General features: G+C 39.2%; 2 protein-coding genes across 4 annotated transcripts in view; one reads left to right on the plus strand and one right to left on the minus strand.

Annotated features, from left to right (window-relative positions):
* Positions 1-21,054, minus strand: part of ctu2 (cytosolic thiouridylase subunit 2 homolog (S. pombe)) — a 27,588-nt gene extending 6,534 nt beyond the window's left edge. Inside the window, exons 1-11 of one of the 2 annotated variants that reach the window (XM_050070707.1) lie at positions 20,680-21,054; positions 17,257-17,331; positions 17,088-17,166; positions 16,862-16,921; positions 16,218-16,278; positions 14,289-14,398; positions 13,758-13,999; positions 13,278-13,413; positions 7,666-7,797; positions 2,866-2,957; positions 2,345-2,439 (exon numbers count right to left, since the gene is read on the minus strand). In XM_050070707.1, coding sequence (XP_049926664.1) covers positions 2,345-2,439; positions 2,866-2,957; positions 7,666-7,797; positions 13,278-13,413; positions 13,758-13,999; positions 14,289-14,398; positions 16,218-16,278; positions 16,862-16,921; positions 17,088-17,166; positions 17,257-17,331; positions 20,680-20,735 — 1,138 coding nt within the window. In that variant the 5' untranslated portion in view covers positions 20,736-21,054. The remainder of the gene's footprint in view (positions 1-2,344; positions 2,440-2,865; positions 2,958-7,665; positions 7,798-13,277; positions 13,414-13,757; positions 14,000-14,288; positions 14,399-16,217; positions 16,279-16,861; positions 16,922-17,087; positions 17,167-17,256; positions 17,332-20,679) is intronic. The other variant, XM_050070708.1, reaches the window with a different exon arrangement.
* Positions 1-22,665, plus strand: part of borcs7 (BLOC-1 related complex subunit 7) — a 1,032,483-nt gene that overhangs the window by 931,534 nt on the left and 78,284 nt on the right. The gene's annotated exons all lie outside the window — the stretch shown is intronic.

Here is a 22,665-nt window from a genome sequence, read left to right on the forward strand (position 1 = left end):
GCTTTGGAAAGCAGAGCTAGAGGGATAAACAAACATGGCAGCACACCGGTAAGGTAAGACAACACATTAACATGTCGTTTTCTATATGTTCTCTGACATTAATCCTAACGATATGAGGTGGTTTTTGTGGAAGAAAGCTTGTTTAGTGGACTAACTTTGCACTTGAAGGGATGCCCGTTCTCTTACGTTTTAACAGGTCTGACGCTACGGCTGTATCTAGGCTAACGGCTAACATGCTAACTATTATCTGTATGTCACTAGTCACTTGAACCAAATTTAGGACGATAGGAGACGGGTTGAAATAAACCGAAATTTCCCTTTAAGTAGTTTAAAAATGGATCTGCCAATATAGTGATATAGCTAAACATTTTTAACATGCACTTCCCTGGCATTTGCAGATAAGCACTTGCTAATTCTACTCACTCATTAGACATTCCTGCCGCCAACTTGCTATATATACCAATACAGCAGTATTTGGATTATCATTCTGACATGTCTGTGTGTGTTTATTTCTTGTGAAACAACCATATTTATAGACATTTATAGACATATCTAAAAATAATTTTGCAACCTTTCCTGAACCTGAGCGTTCACAATACCTTGATAAACCATGGTTGATCATCGTCACATCTCTTAAGGCTTCCCTTGTCCAAGTTGATCAGTAACCCAACACAATGGCCAGACATCGATTATCCTGACAACTACACATTATGGATGTTTGAATCAGCAGGTATGGTTGGGCTCAGTGTTGTCTGTAAATAACCAACCTGTCAGTAACCAAGTGTTTGATCTACAGGCTGAGATTTAGTTGGAGATGGAATGACTGTACTGCAGCAGCTTCCCACTCAAGCTAACATTAGCTATCCATCAGAAGAAACAGTAACCAGCATCATTTAGAGATGTAGATTGAGAGGTTGAGATGTTATTATGCTTTATTGGTCACACAGGGCAGCATCAGATTTTAAATTAGTAATACAAGAAACATATTTAGTGCAAGGTTAGACATGTTTTGGGATTTTTCTGAACTTATTTTAAACAATAGCCAAAACAATATATATTCAAAACATTTCCTAAACATTCAGTGTGTCTCAAATCACATACTTCTGTACTAAACACTTACAAGTGCACTAAGTGCATTCATACTGCATAGTAAGGGAAAATGCAGTGTACTACTGGCACTCTCAAAATGGTCCAAAAGTTGAGTGTGGAATGATGGACACTTTACATCCTCAACAGTCGGCATCTCTTTAATGTAGATGAAGCTCATCACAACCTTCTCAACTTTTGGCAGCTAGGGACAACAAGGAGCCTGTTAGCTATACGTGATTTTTGCACTATCTACCAATACTTTTGTTGAATAGAAGCCATCAGTAATGTTTGTTGGGTCTGTAATGATTTGGTACCGCGAACAATAATGTGAGTGCTAACGTTAGCATTCACTAACTAGCTAACTTGCTCCTAGCTATGGTGACACATTTAATCAGCATTGACGTTGTGGCGTAAGTTTGGTTTATGTGTGGGCAGAGATAGCAGGCAAATGTTTTCGATAAAGGTCTGTTTGCAATTCTCTGTTTAAAAATAAGATGGAGAAGAAGAAGAAGAAGAGGCGGTTGAAAAAAAGTCGTTATCACTTCCGTTAAGTGCAAAATGGCAATTCATGATTTGAGACAACACTACCCTGTTGAAATTAGTCCACTATGAAAGAAGTACGTAGTATACATAGTATACTACACTGAAGTGTACTAGCAGAGGTATGCGATTAGAGCCATACTCATTATGTTAATTCTAAACCATTTCCAGACTAAAAAATAGGTTTTCTAATTTATAACTTTTTGAAGGATTTGATGACTGTGGGAACCCTTAGTACTGTATATCTATAAATGCTCACTACAGCTTGTTATGTATAGTACCGTTTCAAGGAAGAAATGTGCAGTGATTTGATACCAATGGCACGCTGCCTAAAACCTTGTGACATCTGTGTCATTGTGTTGTGTGATCAAACTGACCATCCCAAGACACACTTGTGTAGTAATGATGCTGTTTAATCAGCATCTTGATATGCCACACCTATCAGGTGGATCGGTTATCTTTAAAAAGGAGAACTGCCCACTTACAAGGATTCTGATTCTGATTCTTTTTCAGCACATTGACACAACTAAGTCTTTTGTGTGCATCGAAAAGTCTTAGATCTTTAATTTAAACTAATGAAAAATAAGTGCAAAACAAAAGTATTGCGTTTCTATTTTTGTTTCGTGTATGAACTCATTTATGAAGTTACTGCCAATATTTAATAAAGATAAAGTTAACTAATTTCTTGTAGCTATCCATTTCACACAACGCTCACCAGCAGCAGTATCCAGGGTGCACATACACAGCAAACATCTGTCACAGTGGTCGGCTGTGGAGCTCTTACATGCTGTCTGCAGCTTCTCACTGGTCCTACAGGACACACAGCAGGCTATAAATGATGGTGTGTGGAAAAAACTATACTGATTTTCTCTTGCTAATAATTAGAAAAAGCAGGCTGCTCTCATTCCCCCAATCCCAAGTGGATCCCTTACAGACTCGTTGACTCAAGCCCTAAGCCCTTACAGACCTAGGACCAATTCCATTTCAGCAGCATTCCATCAGGTTAAGAGCTAACCTGATGGAGAATTGGGACACCACTTCCCCTCACGTGAACACGCAAAACCAAGGGGAAGGGCCAAGACAAGGGCTTAGGGGAAGAAATGGAATTGGTCCTAGGTCTGTAAGGGTTTAGGGCTTAAGTCAACGAGTCTGAAGGGGATCCCTTTTGGATTGGGGGATTAAGTACTTTCTGCCAAATACATGCTTACATACATTATATTTGTTCCTCTTACTGACCTGTAGATGGTGCTGACAGTAGAGGGGAAGTCTGCCTGCAGTTTAGTGACAAAGCTCTCTGTCAAACGCTGGATGCTGGCCTTGTCTGCTGTCTGCGGGACAAACACAAACACACACTGAACACAACAAGTTGACAAGTTTATGAAATCACAGAAGACTTGTTCATGTAATAACAAGGACATAGTTACGTCTTTAAAGGGATAGTTCAGATTTTTTGAAGTGGGGCTGTATGGAGTAATTATCCATAGTCAGTATATTACATACAGTAGATGTCATTTGGCACAACTCCAGTTTGGAGAAGCAGGCTGGAGTCCGACATGTAAGCTTAGTAATCCACTGCTGTGGAGGGGTGAACAAAACAAAATGTTTTTTAACCACCTAAAAAGTCCCACCTATAAAAATCAATATCAGTTTAAGTGTACTCTATAATTAGCTATAATTAGAATATTTTCACAGCTTTAACTTAATGTCAGGCAGTGATTTCCATCTTGAAAATGAAGCGGTTCTATCTCTCTCTTCAAAGCCAGACTCCATCGAGAAAAACTGTGAATTAACATTGCTGAACACAGGAGCTGCTGGTCTACCACTTTCTCGATCAGTTAGTTAGGTTGTGTTATTGTGTGACTTTTGCATTTTAAAGGGTTAGTTCAAATTCACCAAAGTCACACGAAAACACAAACAAACTAATTGATTGAAGCAGCAGTAGACCAGCAGCTCTAATGCTCAGCAAGCTAAAATTAATGTTTTTATCAATGAAGTGTGGTCGCTTTGACGAGGGCATATATGGGAAACTGAAGTCATTAATGGTTTCCCCATCAGAACGGGCTATCTGATGGAAAGGTAAAGCGGTGAAAATACTACTAATATCATGTAGACTTAAATTTAAACTTTTAAGTGGGACTTTTTTGTTGCTGACCCTTCCACAGCAGTAAATTGACGGAGGTCTGGACCTCTGACGGAGGTCTGGTTATCCTCTGCGCTGCTAGTGCCATGGAGGATAACCATGGAGGATAATGCACCTGAGGTTGTAAAGCTGCACAGGGAATATGCTGAGGTGAAATCCGTGCTAAAAGAGAAGAAAATCCGGTTCCAAACCCCGTTCCCAGCAAAGATGAGAGCTGTTTACCCGGAGGGAACTGTGCTATATGGCTCGGTGGAGGAGGCGACTGACGACATGGCAAAGAGGGGATTCCCAGTGGTGGTCATCAAACACCCGGAGACTTTTTTGGCGCAGATCCGATGTTTAACGTGGCACACAGAGAGAAAAACGAGGGGCCAGGTGAATAAGGATCGGACCAGGGATGACAAGGAAAGACTCCAACCGTTCAGACGCCAAGAGCAGAAATGACTGCAGAACACTAAGAGCCTGAATACGAACTGCGTGTGGCAATAAAGACAATGAAAACGGTCTGGTGTTTTACCTATGCTACTAAAAGAATGGACATTGGCCGGATGGCAAAGGAAGGCCCTTTCCCACCAACAGGTGAGAGAGGCCCCCCCTCGAAGCCCCCCTTTCATCCGGGCTTATTTAGGGTCATATCGGAGACCCCACAGTTGGAAGTCAACATATCTGTTTTCTATTTTTTCTTTGTTCAAATACAACTAAGGGTTCTTTCTGCAGCTGTCGTTCTATACAGCTCTAATGTTTATGTAATGTTAGTTAATGTATTTTCAGAGTGTACTGATTGCACTTGGCTTTGCTATTTCAAAAACATACAACAGACAGAGTATGACTAGTGGCAAGGTAAAAGTAATTTCTTATAATGTAAATGATCTGATGAATCCAATTAAACACAATAAGATTCTAACCAAAATGAGGAAAGAACAAGCACAAATAGTGTACGTACAGGAAACCCAGCTAGACTGTAAGGAACATGAGAAATTAAAAAGAATGGGTTTCACAAATGTTTTTTCCTCATCTTATAAATCTGGATGAAGGAGAGGAGTTGCTATCCTTCTATCAGGCAAACTACACTTTGAAAAAATATCTGAGATAAGTGATAAGGAGGGACAATTTATCTTAGTAAGGGGAAACATTGGGGGGAACCCAACTACGTTGTTAAATGTGTATGCGCCACATGGAAGCGACATCCATCTCTTCAAGAAAATGGTTGATATGATGATATCACAGACAGTAGGCCTTCTAATCTGTGGGGGAGATCTAAATATACACTTAGAGCCAAAACTAGACACCTCTAATGGAAAAGCACAGAATACAAAGTCACTAATTAAGAAAATCAATACATTATTTGAGAAGGTTGGTTTAATCGATATATGGAGAGACTTACATCCTAATCAAAGGGATTATACTTATTACTCCTCACCCCACTCATTATACACCAGAACAGATTATTTTATAACATTCAGAAAAGACAAAGACAAAATAAACACTTGTGAAATTGGGACAATAGATTTAAGTGACCACGCAGCATAGCTGAAATAGACAGTTTTTTGGACTCTTTGGAGTTACCAGTGTTAAATGAAGAACAGAATAAAATAATGATTGAGGACATAACAGAAAAGGAATTAAAAACTCAAATTAAATAAATCACCAGGATCAAATGGCTAAACAGCAGAATGGTATAAGGAGCTAAAAGAACAGCTAATACCAGTGATGCTTCCTACACTGAATTGGGTCCTAAAGAAGGCACAAACACCGCCCAGTTGGAAAGAAGCAATATTATCTGCCATTCCAAAAGAAAATAAAGATAAATTGGAATGTGGGTCATATAGACCAATATCAGTCCTTAATATAGATTGTAGGCTCAAAAATAGAAAAATGCCTGTGCACAGCTGAAGTCAAGGTGCTGGTACTGCGGCAGAAGTACAAACGTGTAAAGAAAAAACCACATAAATTGTGGCTATGTACCGCACACAAGACAGGACTAAGAAAGAGGATCAAGAATTTAATAGAGCAACGCGTTTCGCTTACAGCTTCATCAGGCTCATAGATTGTAGGCTGTTCACTTCCTTATCCTAGCTAGATGATTAGAAAAGTTTTTACCTAATTTGATACATAATGACCATACAGGTTTTATCTGAGAGCGCCAAATGCAGTTTAATATACGACGGACATTACAAATTATTAACCACATTCAAAAGAATAAAATAGCAGCAATGGTAATTAGTATTGATGCGGAAAAGGCATTCGATTCAGACTGAAGTGAGTGAATTGGAGCTTTCTTTATTGAGTTCTACAGAGATTTGGCCTACATGAAACAATAATTAAAACAATACAGGCATTATATAATAAACCCACTGCGAGAATCAAAGTTAATGTCTGCTTATCAGTTTTATTAAAGCGCAAAAGGGAATCAAGGTAGCGTAGTGGATAGTGCCGGCGCCCCATGTACAGAGGCAATGCCTCGCTGCAGCGGTCGTGGGTTCGACTCCGGCTTGCGGCCATTTGCTGCATGTCACACATGTCATGAAGTATCGGATGACATGGTTTCATCAATGTTATCATAGCTTTTTTGTACACAGCGGCTACCGCAATACGCGTTTGAAAAAGTGAGGCTCTGTTTGAATGCAATATACGATTTCAACGTTAGATTGGAGAAATTCCTACACACTGTGGCTTTAAGTGGTGTGCATATGATACACATTTTGCTCCAAATAAATTAGATACTAGATTCAAGGATTGGACATATAAAGGATTGAGGGCCTTACGTAAGATAACGAAGGAAGGTACACTACTTAGTTTTGAAAGGATTAGAGAGAAATATTCATTAGAAGCACAGGATTTTTATCGTTACTTACAGATGAGACATTTTGTCAGTGACAAGATAAAATGCGTAGCAGAATCAACCAAACAGCTGTTAGACCTATTTGAAAGGGCATATGGTTCAAATAAAGATAGAGGTACTATTTCGGGTCTATATAAAGGCCTTATAAACATGAAAACACACTCAACCCCATATATTAAAACAAAACGGGAAATGGAGAGAGGAATAGATATAACCGAGGAAGAGTGGATAACAATATGGGCATATCAATGGAAATGTAGCAGCTCACAGAGTTTGGCTGGAAAAGCCTGATAAGATACTTTATTACACCCTACCAAAATTTCACTATGAAGGTAATTCCCACGCTTGCTGGAGAAATTGTGGAAATACAAATGCAAATCATTGTCATGTTAGTAAAACTTATTGGAAGGGCATATATAATGCAATACAAGAAATTTTTGGAAGTCACCTGCCTCTGAAAAGTGAAAAAAAAATAAATAAAAATTTGGGCTCATGCCCGAAAAATGGTCAAAGAGAGGCAAATATTTGTTTAGTATTTTGTTAGTGGCATGCAAAAGGGCCCTTACGAAAAAATGGCTTTCACAGGAGAGCCCAACTTTGAACATGTGGATGGACATCACAATGGACATTTGCAGGATGGAGAGAATGACAGCGGATGTGAATTACACAAGGGACCTATTTGTTTCACGTTGGAAGAAATGGACTATATAATAATGCAGGCCGGACTTTGACTCTGCTAACCTTAGATAATACACTGCGAGTGTGTAGCAATAACCACATCTCACTCCCTATGTATTAATGTTCTTGTAATGTTTTTCTTTATTTGGGCGTGTTCTTAAAATCTCTGTAAGTCTGACACCCACCATTTTCTTTTTTCTTTTTTAAATGGTAATGGTATGGAATTATTGTTTGGAGGCTCATGGCCCTTTAAGGTTAACTAATGTGCTTTTACAAGATGTGACTTGTGTTTATTAGCAAATTCTGTGTTTCATTGTGACATCAGTCTGTTGTGTCTGCGGTGTGCAGGCCCACTGTTACTGTGTCTTGATCTCACCTTAGTGTCCAGGCTCGGTATGAAAACAGAGAGCACGTTGAACATTCGGTTGTAGTAGGCTATTTCTTTAGCGGAGTAGTCCCTCATTGGCCTCACTAATATGATATCACCATACCTGGAGTCTGAGAAACCCTGTTAACACAAACACAATATGAACATTATTTGTTTAAGTTAGATTTTTACATCTAATATAAAACAAAGCAGGGGTTCCCAAACTTCCTACTGCAAAAGACCCCAAATAGCATTAGCTTATGGCATGGGTCCCCTTCCCTTTAGCAAGATGTCTTTAAATCGGTCTGATCATACTAAATGTAAAAAAAAAAAAAAAAAACAGTTCCTGAATATATATATCCTTACTTTTATTAATACAACAACAGCTACATCTGTATTTCAAATATTCAATAATTCCATTAGATTCAATATTGCTTGTTAGTTGGTCACTTTTTGTATGCTACCTCATACTTGCAAGTTTTACTTAGCTATGAGCTTGAGTGATTTTTTGCAGCTGAGCTTTTGAAAGCTGGGCAGATTCCTTTTCAAAGACATGTCCATTTTTGTGAGTTAGCACCATAGACTGTATAAATAATGGATGTAGCTACCATGACGTCACCCATTGGTTTGTAGCCATCGCCATCTTGGTTTTTTTTTTGGAGCCAGAAGTGACCCTATTTGGGCAAGAGGCTGGAGCTGTGGAGGAGTGAGGGGTGGATCTGACTGAAAAACTGAGGACACGAGGACACTATCGACAGGCAGCCTGTTACTCAAAGCGGCCCACCCTTGATTATGCATAACTTTAAGCCTTAATGAAATGTAAACGGGTAAGATATGAAAAAAATCCACGCCCCCATACAGTTGGCAGAGTTGGGCTGTAAGGAGGGTTGATGATTTTGCTTGCCACTGATCGTTGTCATGTCATTTTGTTCTCAACAAATTATACAATGTACACCAGTAAAGATTTTCAACTTGAATAATTCCTTCATCAGGATTTGATGTGTGATTTAAGTGTCCCTTAATTTTTTTAGCAGTTTATTTAGTGGATTTGCAGTGGACACTAGAGAAATAGACACAACAAAGGTCAAAAAAGAGCTAGAGAGAGAGAACGGTTTTAAGAAGAGGAGAGAGAGTGACATACTGATGTCATGTGTTATTTGTGGAACATGTTCATGTTTTTATGTCTCAAAAAAGTAAAGTTTTCATTTAGGTCTGTTATTTTTATTGATTATATTACTGTCTTGGATTTATTACGGTTTTATTGACTGAAAAATATATTCTGGAATTCTGTTTTTGAATTAGTGACGGAGTCAGATAGCCTACTGAAAGAGGCCAAGACAGAAAAATGTTTTAAGCAGAAAGAGGAGAGTGAAAGAGAGGGCAAAGGGTCGACTGATGATGTCATGTTATTAGTGGACATGTTCAAATGTCACAAAGTCTTAAGAAAAAAAAAAAGAAAAAAGAAATAACGTTTTACTTTAAGTCTGTTATTTTATAATAAACAGTTCAACTAAACACTTTTTGCCAGCCTATTTGTTTAGCTGACATTTTTTCTTATCACTGGGATAACGCTGATTTGACAAAGTTAAATAAAAGTAGCTTTGCAAGTAGCAGGCTACGATAGTGAAATTTACTTTGATGTAGAGTAGCTGGTAGCGTAGCTCACTACATTTTCCAAGTAGCCAGCCCACCACTGCTACTTGGTTAGCACAAGCTGTCCAGACGCTAGCAAGCAAGCTAGCTAGCTAAATTTCAGGAGGACAAGAGCCTTGTGGCAGGTGCAGGTCAGTACTGACAGCTTATGACATATTGAATTAAGTTTTAACTGGCAGGCAATTAGACAGATTGGCTTGGCAACTAAGATTTCAATGTGTTATTATTATAAATTACACATTACAATAATAGAGATGATTATTCAATCCACTTTTCTTTTTTAGAGGTTCAAGCCCGAAGGCCTGAAACCCTATTGTTTTTGTCTCATTTTATCATTATTTTTTATTATTATTATTATTGTTCAGAAATATTTTCACAAATTCCTGTGAGATGGTACATCGTAGAGACATGAAATTTTCACCAAAGATTGGAAGTTGTGTGCAAATGGTGCTCATGAAATAAAATGCCAATAGGCCAGATGGGGGTGCTATAATTAAGGTTCCAAGAAATTTTGTTTTGAAAGGCCACCACCCTCGCACCGTATGTCAGACTGACTTGAAATGTGACACACATGTTCAGGTGAATAGATTCTACGAAAGTCTCTAGAACCCTCAAGGTCCACTGAACTAGATTGTTGACCATATTGATTTTTTGAAAAACACATTTTTGACATCTCCTCCTAATGCCTAGGTCTGATTTGTACCAACTTTTCTGTGAATCATCATGGGATAAAGCTCTTCAAAATCTATCAACAGCTTTTTGATATATTATTGCGTTTTGATGATATTGACCAATGAACTTTAGAGGGGGCGTGGCTCACACATTAATTGATTTTATTCCTTAAAGGGATAGTACACCCAAAAATGAAAATTCAGCCATTATCTACTCACCCATATACCCAGGGAGGCTCAGGTGAAGTTTTAGAGTCCTCACAACACTTGCGGAGATCCAAGGGGAGAGGGGGTATCATCCAGCATGACCAGCGAAAGCATGTGAACACATATGAACGCGTGCCCATGTCTCACACTCTCGCGCAAGCGCACACACGTGAACGCGGTGTAGAGAGAGGCAGTTAGAGCTACAGGCTACAATGAGGATAAAAACAGAGTTCAAATGACATATTTCCAAACAACTATTTATGTTGGGGCTTCAGAACACTTGGATCACTACAGAGGAGCAGTATGGAGATATTTTGTGGTTTCAATTATGTGTTTTTGGACGTTTGAATCTGGGGCGCTGTAAGCTTCCATTAGGTGGAGTTGTGTTGCTACCCCCTCTCCCGTTGGATCTCTGCAAGTGTTGTGAGGACTCTAAAACTTCACCTGATCCTCCATCAGCATATGGGTGAGTGAATAATGGCTGAATTTTCATTTTTGGGTGCACTATCCCTTTAACCCTTGAGCCATTCATGACAAAAATTGTAGGAAATGTTAACATAAGTAACTGAATCATAACCTAAAAGTTTGATTCAAATCAACCAACAGGGGGTGCTACACATGCAAAAAGTTGATCTCATAATCAGCCATACAACATTTTCTATTTCTTCTCATTTTAACCAAATGTCACCAAAATATTTGACAATATACCTGAAATCAGCAGAATGATGTGCGGTTTTTTTTCTCCAGAATTTTATCAACTTTGCTTTAACTGTTATTGATATCTCACTGCATTTGAAAGATATTGACCAATGATCTTTAAAGGGGGCGTGGCTCAGAAAATGATTCCACAACGTTTGGGCCAATCATCACAAACCTTGCAAGCAATGTCTTAAAGGGATATTGCACCCAAAAATGAAAATTCAGCCATTATCTACTCACCCATATGCCGATGGAGGCCCTGGTGAAGTTTTAGAGTCCTCACATCCCTTGCAGAGATCGGCGGGGGGAGCAGCTAGTGCACCTAATGGCAGACGGCGCCCCAGACTAACGTCCAAGAACACAAAATTAAATCCACAAAATATCTCCAACATTCTCATCCGTAGTGATCCAAGTGTGCTGCAGCCCCAACATAAAAGGTTGTTTCGAAAAACGTCATATGAACTCTGTTTTTAGCCTCACTGTAGCCTGTAGCTCTGACTGCTTCTCTGTGCTCCGTGTTCATGTGTGCGCGCTCAGGGTGAGACCAGCGAAAGCATGAGCTTTGCTCACCCGTGTTTACGTCACGTGACACGTGCACCGCAGGGGGAGACAACAGTAACCACAGAGCTAAAAGATAATTTGCACTACGGTCTTTTAGCAAAGGACAGCCCAACATGTCTGAAGACTTTGAAACTGAGGAGGAACAGCATTTCTTTGTTGAGCCGTATTTGTTTGAGCCCGAGTATACGGACGGAACTCAGGCTACTGGACGAAGCAGCCGCCGCAGCTCATGAGCCTAACCCTCAGCCAGCCGCAGAATACCGGAGTCGAGCACTGGAAACCTGGTGGTGTAGTTGTTTCAAATGCAAAGCAATGCCAACGGATGAGGAAAGTCTTTGCTGCTCAGACTGGGAATTGGCGATGCCTGCACTTGAGAATCTGGACATCAGTACTGACGAGACTGCTGCTCTTCAGAGACCGTGCATCACCGATCACCCTGAGCGCGCACACGTGAGCGCGGAGCACAGAGAAGCAGTCAGAGCTACAGGCTACAGTGAGGCTAAAAACAGAGTTCATATAACGTTTTTCGAAACAACTTTTTATGTCGCGGCTGCAGCACACTTGGATCACTACGGATCAACAGTATGGAGATACTTTGTGGTTTCAATTTTGTGTTCTTGGACGTTAGTCTGGGGCGCCATCTGCCATTAGGTGTGCTAGCCGCTCCCCCTGTCGATCTCCGCAAGGGATGTGAGGACTCTAAAACTTCACCAGAAATAATAATAATAATAATAACAATAATAACACATTTTATTTATAATGCCCTTTTCATCAAAAGATCTCAAAGTGCTACAAGTTAAAAACAAAGAAAGATTAAAAAAAAAGGAATAAAGGAGAAAAAAAACAAGATGAGCAGTTATTTAAAAGGATTTAAACAAAAACATCTAAGGGGGACCAAAAGCTTTGCTAGAAAGAAATGTCTTAAGACCTTTTTTAAAACAGTCAGTGGACTGTGGTGCCCTCAAGGTGTCAGGGAGGGCATTCCACAGACCAGGGCCTCCATCGGCATATGGGTGAGTAGATAATGGCTGAATTTTCATTTTTGGGTGCATTATCCCTTTAACAGGTATAAGGAACATATCCTGAAAGTTTCATTATGTGTCCACTAGGGGGCACCACAAATGCAAAAAATGGGCATGCAATAATACAATTCAGACTATAAATCAGAAATTGATTGTCCAATCATTACAAAACTTGCAGGGTATGTTGAATAATAAATATGAACCACGTGTATTAAATAGTTTTGAAATCAGTCAATAGGGGTTACCACAAGTTCCAAAAACGTGCAATGGCCTTTCACAAAATTTGGCCATAAATCAGTCATGGTTTGTTCAAACATCAACAAACTCAGTGGACATTTTAAATTAAGCCATTAAAGCATGTCCCCAAAATGTTTCTGCAGTTGACCAATAGGAAGCGACAGAGTTTCCAAAGAGGAGCGTGGCCCGGTAGAGATTTGGTCATAAATGAACGAGCATCTGTCTGATTGTCATAAAACCTGTGGTTATCTTTAATGCAGGTGTCCTAAACTGTCAAAGGTCTTGATTCTACCCAGCTTTCAAGTTTTAAATGTCCATGCTGGCTTGAACCCCGGAACTGACGCTTGCGGCTATATTTATTATTATTATTTTCTTCGCATTTTTCCTCATCTTCCCTTCAATTTGCCAAGGCCACCTTTGAGGCCCCTGAGGGGGGCTGGGGCCCCCACTTTGATAATGATTATCAAAAAGGAAACACAACTCTCTGGATTAGGCTGAATGTGACTTAACAGTAAATGCAGTGTTCTTCCCTCTCTGTGTATCATGTGTACACACACCCACACCTACGCACCGTGTCCTGAGCCAGTTGTGCTCCTCTGCCCAGTGATATACTGGTGAGCAGTTTAACAGCCAGTCTGGTGCAGTTGTCTCCCAGCATCAGTTTACTGTAGCCTTCAGTCCGAGCTGTGTGCACCAGCACATGCTGCCTTTAACAAGAAAACACAGTGAGGTTTGCAAATCTAAACATACACACTGCACCTCTCCAACATGACTATGTTTTAATCACCATAATAATGATCACTGATAAGGCCAATGCCAAATTTATATTTGATTTTCTCTGCACCCAAACCACTGCTCTCTCTTGGCCTCCCATCTGTATTCAAGCACTTGTTACTGACCATGTGGTTTCATTTCAGAAGGGAGTAAATTATATTCCCATGGGAAGTACACACAAATTGAAATACATTTTTAAAACAATGGAGAAGAGAGTGACTCCCCGTTGTCCTTCAGAGAGTCAAATTCTGTATAAGTATACACTCCTCTGTCTGACCTTAATGTGTTGAGCAGGTCTTCACTAGCTGTCAGTGTTTTAGCAGAGCCAATCAGCTGCTGCAGGGAGTGTGTATGGGACTCCTGAACAACGGGTACTGATGTTTCCTCCTGTTCCTGTTGTGCCAAACAGCTTCTGCTGTCGCTCTGAATGAAGTGATCCACAGCTGCCTTGTAGGCACTGGCTGGTCGCTCAGAAGGTGATGGGGCCGTCACCACGACTGAGCTGGGAAGATTCAGAACCTGAGAGGAGGTTAGCGGACACATTCAGTAAAACCTCTGATTTGTTAGTCAGTGTGACAGCACTTAGTTCAGACTTATAATGTGTTGAAGTGTTACAGGTTCAAACTCAGCAGATTGCTGTTGGACTTTTATGTAAAAGTGACATTTACTCAGACATGAGGCTGACATGTAAAACTGTAGTCAAATTTAGATAACAAAGTGCATGTTTGAAAGGGACTTTAAACTCAGCCTGGATTTAGTAGATTGCATGTTAAGTGGTGTTACAGACCCCGTCTGTGTCCACACTGACCTGTTCCAGAGGCACTATGTGGAAGGGGAAACCAGTAGCTTTGAACACAGCCTGCAGCTCAGCCACCGTCCTCTGTCTTTCCTCCATAGATTGACCTACAGCACCGCCCTCTGGGAACATACATACACACGATCACTGTAAAGCGTTTTGGCCGGAATCATTTCTGAAAGAACAGAATTCCTCCTGACATACATGAAAATTATTACAGTCAATTTATAGGGATAGTTTAAATGTTTTTTAAGTGGGGTTGCATGAGGTACTTATCCATAGTCAATGTATTACCTACAGTAGATGTTAGATGGTATGCCCCCAGTTTGGAGAAGCAGGCTGTAGTACAGCCACAGAGGCTAAGCAATGTACTGCTGTGGAGGGGTCTGCAACAAAAATATTTTAACCACCTAAAAAAATCTAACCTAAAACAATCAATATCAGTTTAAGTGTACGCGGTATATTTAGAGTATTTTCACCACCTTACTTTTCCATCAGACAACCATTTCCAACACAGAACTGAAGCCGTGATATCAATCACTGAAAAACAGTGATTTAACACTGCCACACGAGATGCTGGTCTACCGCTACCTCAATCAGTTATTTTTTTGTATTTTTGTGTGACTTTGGCATTTTAAGTGGTTAGTTTGGATTCACCAAAGTCACACAATAACACAAAGCAGCAGTAGACTAGCAGCTCTCATGTTCAGCAAGCTAAAATTACTGTTACTGGCTTTGATGAGAGCATAGATCTGGAACTGAAGCTGCTATGGTTTCCCTGTCAGAATGAGCTGTCTGACGGAGAGGTAAGCATTGACTGTCAATAAAACGTATACCTAATCTGATTACATTTTTATTTAGGTGGGATTTTTTTTAGATGGCTAAAATACATTTCGTTGCTGACCTCCATCCAGAACAGTACATTGCTTAGCTTTCGTTTTGGCACTCCTGCCACTTCTCCATTTGGGGGTGTACTGACAGACATAGAACATAGGTAATACAGTCAGTATGTTTACATGACATTAGGGAAAATTGATTTATTGTGTTAGTCCAACTAAAACCGACTGACTGAAATCATTCTAAACTGAATTTCTCAAAGTTGGACTAACACACCCAAATAATGAGATTGTGAGTCAAATTACTCCTGCATGTATATGGTCAATCAGACCAAAACTTGCCTAGGCGCTCTGCGCATGCTCCACAGTTTCCGCCCTGGGCTTTGACCCAGAATTCGAATGGCATCAAATGTGCAACAGAACAAGAAGCCCATAACAAAATGGCAAAATCTGCATCCAGAGCCAGAACGTACTGAGCTGTAAAGTTGTCCACCATGGTAACAGTTCACCATTAATTAACCGTAGCTAACTTGTTTGTCAATTGTTTGGTCTTTGACATAATAGATCAACCGGAAAAAAGCTGAGTTGAACAGGGGCATATCACTACCTATAGAAGTGAAGTCGGACAATTAATTGATTCTCCTTCTGTGCTTGTATACTGGGAAAAGGACAGTAGTCCAATTAAATGGCCTAGTCGAGCTATAACTGTATTTCGACATAACTGTGCATGTAAACGTACTGATTGTTTTTGTCTGTAAAGTCTGGTGGCTTTAAAGAGAGCATAGATGGGGAACTGAAGCCGTTATGTTTTACCCTTCTAAGAATGGGAATTCTGATGGAAAGATAAAGAAAGCCAAAAAAACTCTCAATATAGCATACACTTAATCAGTTAGAAATTTTTAGGTGGCTAAAATACGATTTGCTGCTGACCCCCATCCACAGCAGTACATTGATTAGCTTTCATTTCTGCCATTTCTCCAACTTAGGGGTGTGCTGACTGACATCTACTGTAGATGATACACTGACTAGGGATAAGTACCCCATACAATTCCACTTTAAAAAATCTGAACTATCCCTTTAATTGTCACACTTTCAATATATTTACCGTCAATGTAGACAATGCCAGGTAAGAATCTCAACTTCTTGTGAGCATTCTGACTCAAACCCTGGATTGAAGAAAAGGTTTTCAGTTGCATGAATAATATCAACACAAAAACAAGGAAACGGGGTTATATTGGATCCACATGGTCATCCAGAAACCCAAGAAATTACAATTATACAGCCGGCTTTTAAACAGCAATCCACCATCTTTTATGTAATTTAACGTTGGGGAAATTGGGTCAGGATTCTTAGTAAAAAATAATCCATTTATTGTTGTTATTTTGGCTCTGAAGGCAAGTGTTTGACACACAACCTGACAGACAGACAGACAGACAGACCCTGCCATCCTTGAGACCTAAAGCAAGCAGGGTAAAATTACTAACAGCTCTTAAGTTGAATCACACAAGTAGCCAGCTCTCAGTCAGAACATACATAAGTTTTGGCATGGATACAACTGTCATTCAACAAGAAGCATGTGTAGTAAAACTTTGCAGCACCGGAGACACTTGGATCATTGCAGTTTCTTTTCCAATAGGACAGTCTAACTAAACAATGGGATTATTTCTCTGATTTAAACATTAAATGATAGAATCACTCTGTTAAAAGATGCTTTCATTGTGACAGAGGGACGATAAGACAAACGGGTACCTCTTGGACTTGACTTAGCATTGAACAGGAGGAAGGACCTCCAGATACAGCCAGCAACACCTACAACCAGAGAGACACTCAGATATATACATCCCACCTTTTCAGTTCATTGTAATTATTCTGTGACAAACAAAAACAAGTCAAGTTAATTTTGTCATGTGGTATCATGAGAGAACATGAGTTATAATTCAGAGAATAAAGTGTACAAGGTAAGCACACAGCTTACCTTCTCCCCAGGGTAAATGACCCTGTTTTTGCCCAGCATGGCTCTGAACTTATGAATGAAGTATTCCCTGAAACAGCCCCTAACACAGACAGAGACATGATATGAGCAAAGTCATTACCCAGCAGTTTTAAAGTAGACGGCAGTAAAGCAGGAGTGTTGTGTGTCTTACCTGCAGTACGTATCTCCAGCTCTAATGACCACTGCTGCTGTCCCCTCTTTGCATTTGACACATTTCTTAGAAACACTAAAATAAATGGAGGAACAGCAGACATCTTAAAAACTCATGTGCATATCTTAATATTTTAGATGGATAGATTAGATAAAATGAGATTAGATAAAATGAGATTAGATAAGATAGATAGATAGATAGATAGATAGATAGATAGATAGATAGATAGATAGATAGATAGAGTGTTTCCGCTACATTCATTTAGCAGCAGCGGCATTCCTATTGGAATTAACGTTATTCGCGGGATCTTGCAATGTTTCAGAATTCCAAATACAAACACAAACAGGGTGTAAATATCTAAAGAAAATGTATATGCAAATTGGGCAAAGTTAATATAACCAGTAACTGAGTGACAGTCCAGCAGCCTAAAGACAGGGGAGCAAGTGAGTATTCATTCAGTTCAATCCGTTCCAACCTGCTGTTGCTGGGAGGAGATGAATAGCCTTATGGCCTGGGGGACAAAAGACTTCCTCACTCTGTCTGTTGAGCAGGACTGGGAGAAAAGTCTGCCACTGAACATACTCCTCTGCTTAGTGAGTGTGCAGTGCAGAGGATGATGGGGATCATCCATGATGGACAGCTGTTTATTAAAGGTCCTTCTCTATGTAACCGACACAAGAGAGTCCCGCTCTGTGCCAACTACAGAACCAGCTCACCTCACCCGCCTGTCCAGTCGAGTAGCACTCATCTTCTTAATGCTGCCACCCCAGCACACCAGAGCATAGAAGAGAATGCTAGACAACTGGCTGGTAGAACATCTGCAGAAGTTTCCTACAGATGTTGAAAAACCCTCAGCCTCATTTTTTTGTGTGCTGTCATATGTACTGCAAAAATGTCTAAATGTACTGTGGAGGTTAAGTGTGATTAGAATACCACATACTACATTACAACAGTAATAGAGAGGGTCTCACATAATGTATGTAACTGCATCCAAGCTAACATTATGTCCAGTGCATACAGCAGACAATATCAGCTTCATTAACTACTGAGCTGGAATAATACCAACTGTCCCAGGTGGTGATTTGGATTCTTTCATATGCAATTGTGTTGAAGAGTAGTTGGTCGCTGAAATAGATTTTCTCCAACTGGCCATTTTTCTCCTACAACAAATAACTCTTTTAGCGTACGTTTGACATGTGGAGTATTGTGTGTACAGTTACACAGCAATGCAATGTAATACTGCAGGACCTGCCTAAGTTGATTTTGTATGTGAGTGGTGCACTGAGCATTTAATCAAATGACCAAGGCAGTGAACAGAGCTTGAGGGTATGGTTTTGACAGGCTGCTTGTCTGGGTGACTCCATAAGTATTTTACTTAAGTATACTATAAGTATACCTTTTTTTAAACTAAAACTTAAGTTAGTATACTTTCAGTTTACTTTGAATGTACTATAGGGATATACTAAACAAAAGTATACTTAGTTTATACTGACAAGTACACAGAAAAAGTTTAAGTATACTTTGCCTATACTTTTACTTACATGCAAGTATATTTAGCCTATACTTGTATAGAATGTATATAGAAGCCCTGCCTGCACTTAAAATGAAGTTGTGGTTTTTTTTCAAAAGTGTGTTTGTAGATATGGGAAAGTATATATGTTCAGATGAAAAAAAGTCCCAAGTTCAGTTGTTTAGTTCAGAAAAATAAAGTTTATTGTTTTGAATAATGAAAAGGCCCGAGATGTCTTTCTACATCTACTTGAGTGTCTTCAAGGTAAATAATCAGACTTGTGGACTAGTATTACAGTATGTTTATTTACAGTATTCTACAAAGTATACTTTCATAAATTACTGTATACCTTTGTGTGTGGTAAACATAAGAGTAGTACACTGAGTAAGAGGAGTATACTTCGGGTATACGAAAAGTAAAATGTGAGTATAAGGTTAGTGTACTGTACATATAGGAATAATATAATTTAAGTATAAGAATAGTATACTTTGAGTAGCCGTGGTATACCTTGAAGTGTAAGTGTAGTATAATGTAAGTATAGGTGCAGTGTACTTGTAAGTATATGCAAAGTATAATTTGAGTATATGAATAGTGCAATTCAAGCATAATGTAAGTGTAGTAGTAGTGTACTGTAAGTATAGGCAAAGTATAATTTGAGTATGTATTAAGTATAAAAATAGTGCAATTCAAGTATAACAGTAGTATACCTTTAGTATTAGAATAGTATAAAGTAAGTATTCGAATTGTGTACTTTAAGTATACACAAAGTATTATTTGAGTAGCCTATACGAATGGTACATGTGAAGTATAACGGGGCGGCAGTAGCTCAGTCCATAGGGACTTGGGTTGGGAACCGTAGGGTCACCTGCTCAAGTCCCCGTCCGGACCAAATATGTAGCGTGGACTGGTGGCCCCATAATAAAGTATATAAAATTTAAAATTAAGACTAGTACTACTGAAGTATAATGTAAGTATAGGAGTAGTGTACTTTAAGTATACACAAAGAATAATCTGAGTATATGAATGGTATACTTTAAGTATACGAATAGTACAATTCAAGTATAAGTATGAGTACTGCACTACAAGTTCACTCATAGCATACTTTTAAGTATACTCAGCGTTTACTTACATATAGTTCAAGTATACTCAGAATTTACTTAAGTATACTTAAAAGTGGGCCAAATTAGGACACTTTTAGTATACAAGTATACTTAGTAAGTATATTAACAGTATACTTACTAGTACATGTGTGAGTATACTACTAGTACATTGATATAAGTAAAGTATACTTGTGAAGTACACTTAAAGTTTACTTAAGTAGGGGCGTCGGTGGCTTAGTGGCAGAGCAGGCGCCCCATGTACAAGGCTGTTGCCGCAGTGGCCCGGGTTTGAGTCCAGTCTGTGGCCCTTTGCTGCATGTCTCTCTCTCTCTCTCTCTCTCTCTCTCTCTCTCTCTCGCTCTCTCGCTCTCTCTCTCCCCCTTCACACTTCACTGTCCTCTTGTCAATTAAAGGCAAAAAAAATGCCCTAAAAAATATTTAAAAACAAAAAAAAAAAAAAGTTTACTTAAGTATACTTGAGAAAATGAACTTCAAGTAGGCCTATACTTATTTTTGGTATAACTAATACATATATCCAATGATACAAAGCAACAAGTCATGGCCGTTCTTAATCTAGTGAAATAACGTTACTAAACAAAGACACTTCTGATAGATCTTTGACAAGTAGATGTTTTCATATTGGACATGTCTGCCGTGCTGATGACACGACTCTCTTAGCCGTCTCCAGGGTGAAGATGACTACATGTCAGTTTCAAAGATGCCGCGTGCCGGCACATTTACAGTAAAGTTCATAATGTGTGCCTGGAATATGCAGCACATATCCACCATGTACACACTGATGTGATTACCTACCTGGGCACGTCCACGTGCTCCAGTTGATCGTGGTAGTCTTCATCCACCTGGCACATAGTGAAGATGGCTAACAAGCTCAGACAGTGGTTACTACTGAATCGGATCCCTTCTTAGAGTTTACAAGGATACGAGCTGTTGGTTAGACTTATCGTTGTGTCTAACTTAAAATTCGTAGATCAGTGACGCAGCTCTAAGCTGCTATCTAATGAGTTAGCTTGAAATGTCAAGCAGCGTTTAGATAAAGTCGATACATACAGCCTCGCGTTTCTGCGATATGTTACGCTATTATGCCGTTAACTTAAATATTTATTCTACTGACTTTATTTCGATAACAACTGTGTGATAACAGTCTCGTGGTGTTTCCCATGGATGGACTTGTGGCTCTTTTTGATGACGTACAGACTCTTCTTCTTGATGTTTTGCCTACATGTTTCACGGGACTTTACCGCCACCAACTGGTAAGGAGTGTGGGTCGGGACTACGAATGAAAACTAGACATACTAAATAATAACTAGAGAATGCTGCATGCTGAATAGCTGACGCTACACTGCAGTGCTGGCTTTAAACGTTGAATATGCTTCCAGCATTCACACCCAATAAAAACAAACATCAAACGAACATCAGTTTTGGAGAAACTACTTTGAAAGCGTAGCTTTGGAGTTACCAATTACTCCACTCTATAAGTTAAACTACAGCAAAGCTAGCCAAGACATCTAGTTTATTTAAGTCTACGTAGAAAAAGCAGTTCACGCTACTTTTGCTCGAGTTTGAACCAATAGAAAAAGTTCAGTTGTAGTTCAAACTACGTTTTCAATACAAATGACTAAAATTTGCAGTGTATAACGTTACATGTTATACAGTAATACAAAAAAAGTCACATGCTTGCAAAAAATTTGACTCAGTTGAGTTTATCGCAAAAAGTGGCCACTTGTTCACAGGTCATATTAACAAAACAAACATACAAAAAAAGAAACACCAGGACCTGGTATTGTACTCAGACCTAAAATGGCACACTCATAGTCCCATATTTAATAATTTCAGTCTTAATAGAGGAGAAGCCCCTTTTCAGTTCTCACAATTGTCTACAAGTGGTATTGATACCTTGTCAGATGTATGGGATGACGACGTAAGATCTTTTAATGATTTGTGTACTATGTACAATGTCCCTAGACGTTCATATTTCTTTTACCTTCGGCTCAGATTAGCAATGCGAAACTATGGGGTCCTGTGGCGTGTAGCTTTTACAGTTCATCCACTCCATTCTTTGCTAGATGTGGGAGGTCGAACTAGAGGTTAAGTATCTACGATTTATTCACTCTTAAACTCTATGTGCAAACCACCAAGCAAAAATGCATAGTGCCAAACAGTCATCTATTGATGCCTGGGCCTCCCTTATTGACAAAGTGAAAGATTTCATATATTCCTTTCCTCTTTATCTTTTCATTTTAATGTAAATTATGTACTATTATTGTTATAATTATTATGATTATTATTATTATTGTTATTTTCCTTATTAATTTACTTTTCTCTCTCACTTGATATACTGTGGCCAATTAATGTGAACCAGTTGTCGCCAGGGGTGGGGGACACTGTTGTGTATTATTGTGACTGTTGTTTGTTATATATGTTAAAACAACAATAAAAAGTTGATAACAATAAATAGAAACCCCACTATCAACAGGGAAGTACAAGGAATGTCAGCTTTGGTTTTGTATACAATGTCCATCCTGTATGTATCATCACAATGTGGCTGAGTTAGGGGAGACAGGGGGCAATTGTAGCCTAACAAGAGGTAATTGTAACATCTCAAATTGCACCAATTAGAAATGAGACAGAATCATGAAACTCATTATGCACGTGGTCTGTTATCTCTGTAGTTTAACTTCCTCCTGTGTGAAGTTTTGGTAGCTTGCGAAGCTGTTCTTTCAAAGTAGAGTCACCAACACTGATGGTAAGTCTTCTTCCGACTGAGATTTGGGAGATTAA

Source organism: Epinephelus moara, chromosome 19 (genome assembly GCF_006386435.1).
Source record: "Epinephelus moara isolate mb chromosome 19, YSFRI_EMoa_1.0, whole genome shotgun sequence".
Lineage (NCBI taxonomy): Eukaryota > Metazoa > Chordata > Actinopteri > Perciformes > Serranidae > Epinephelus > Epinephelus moara.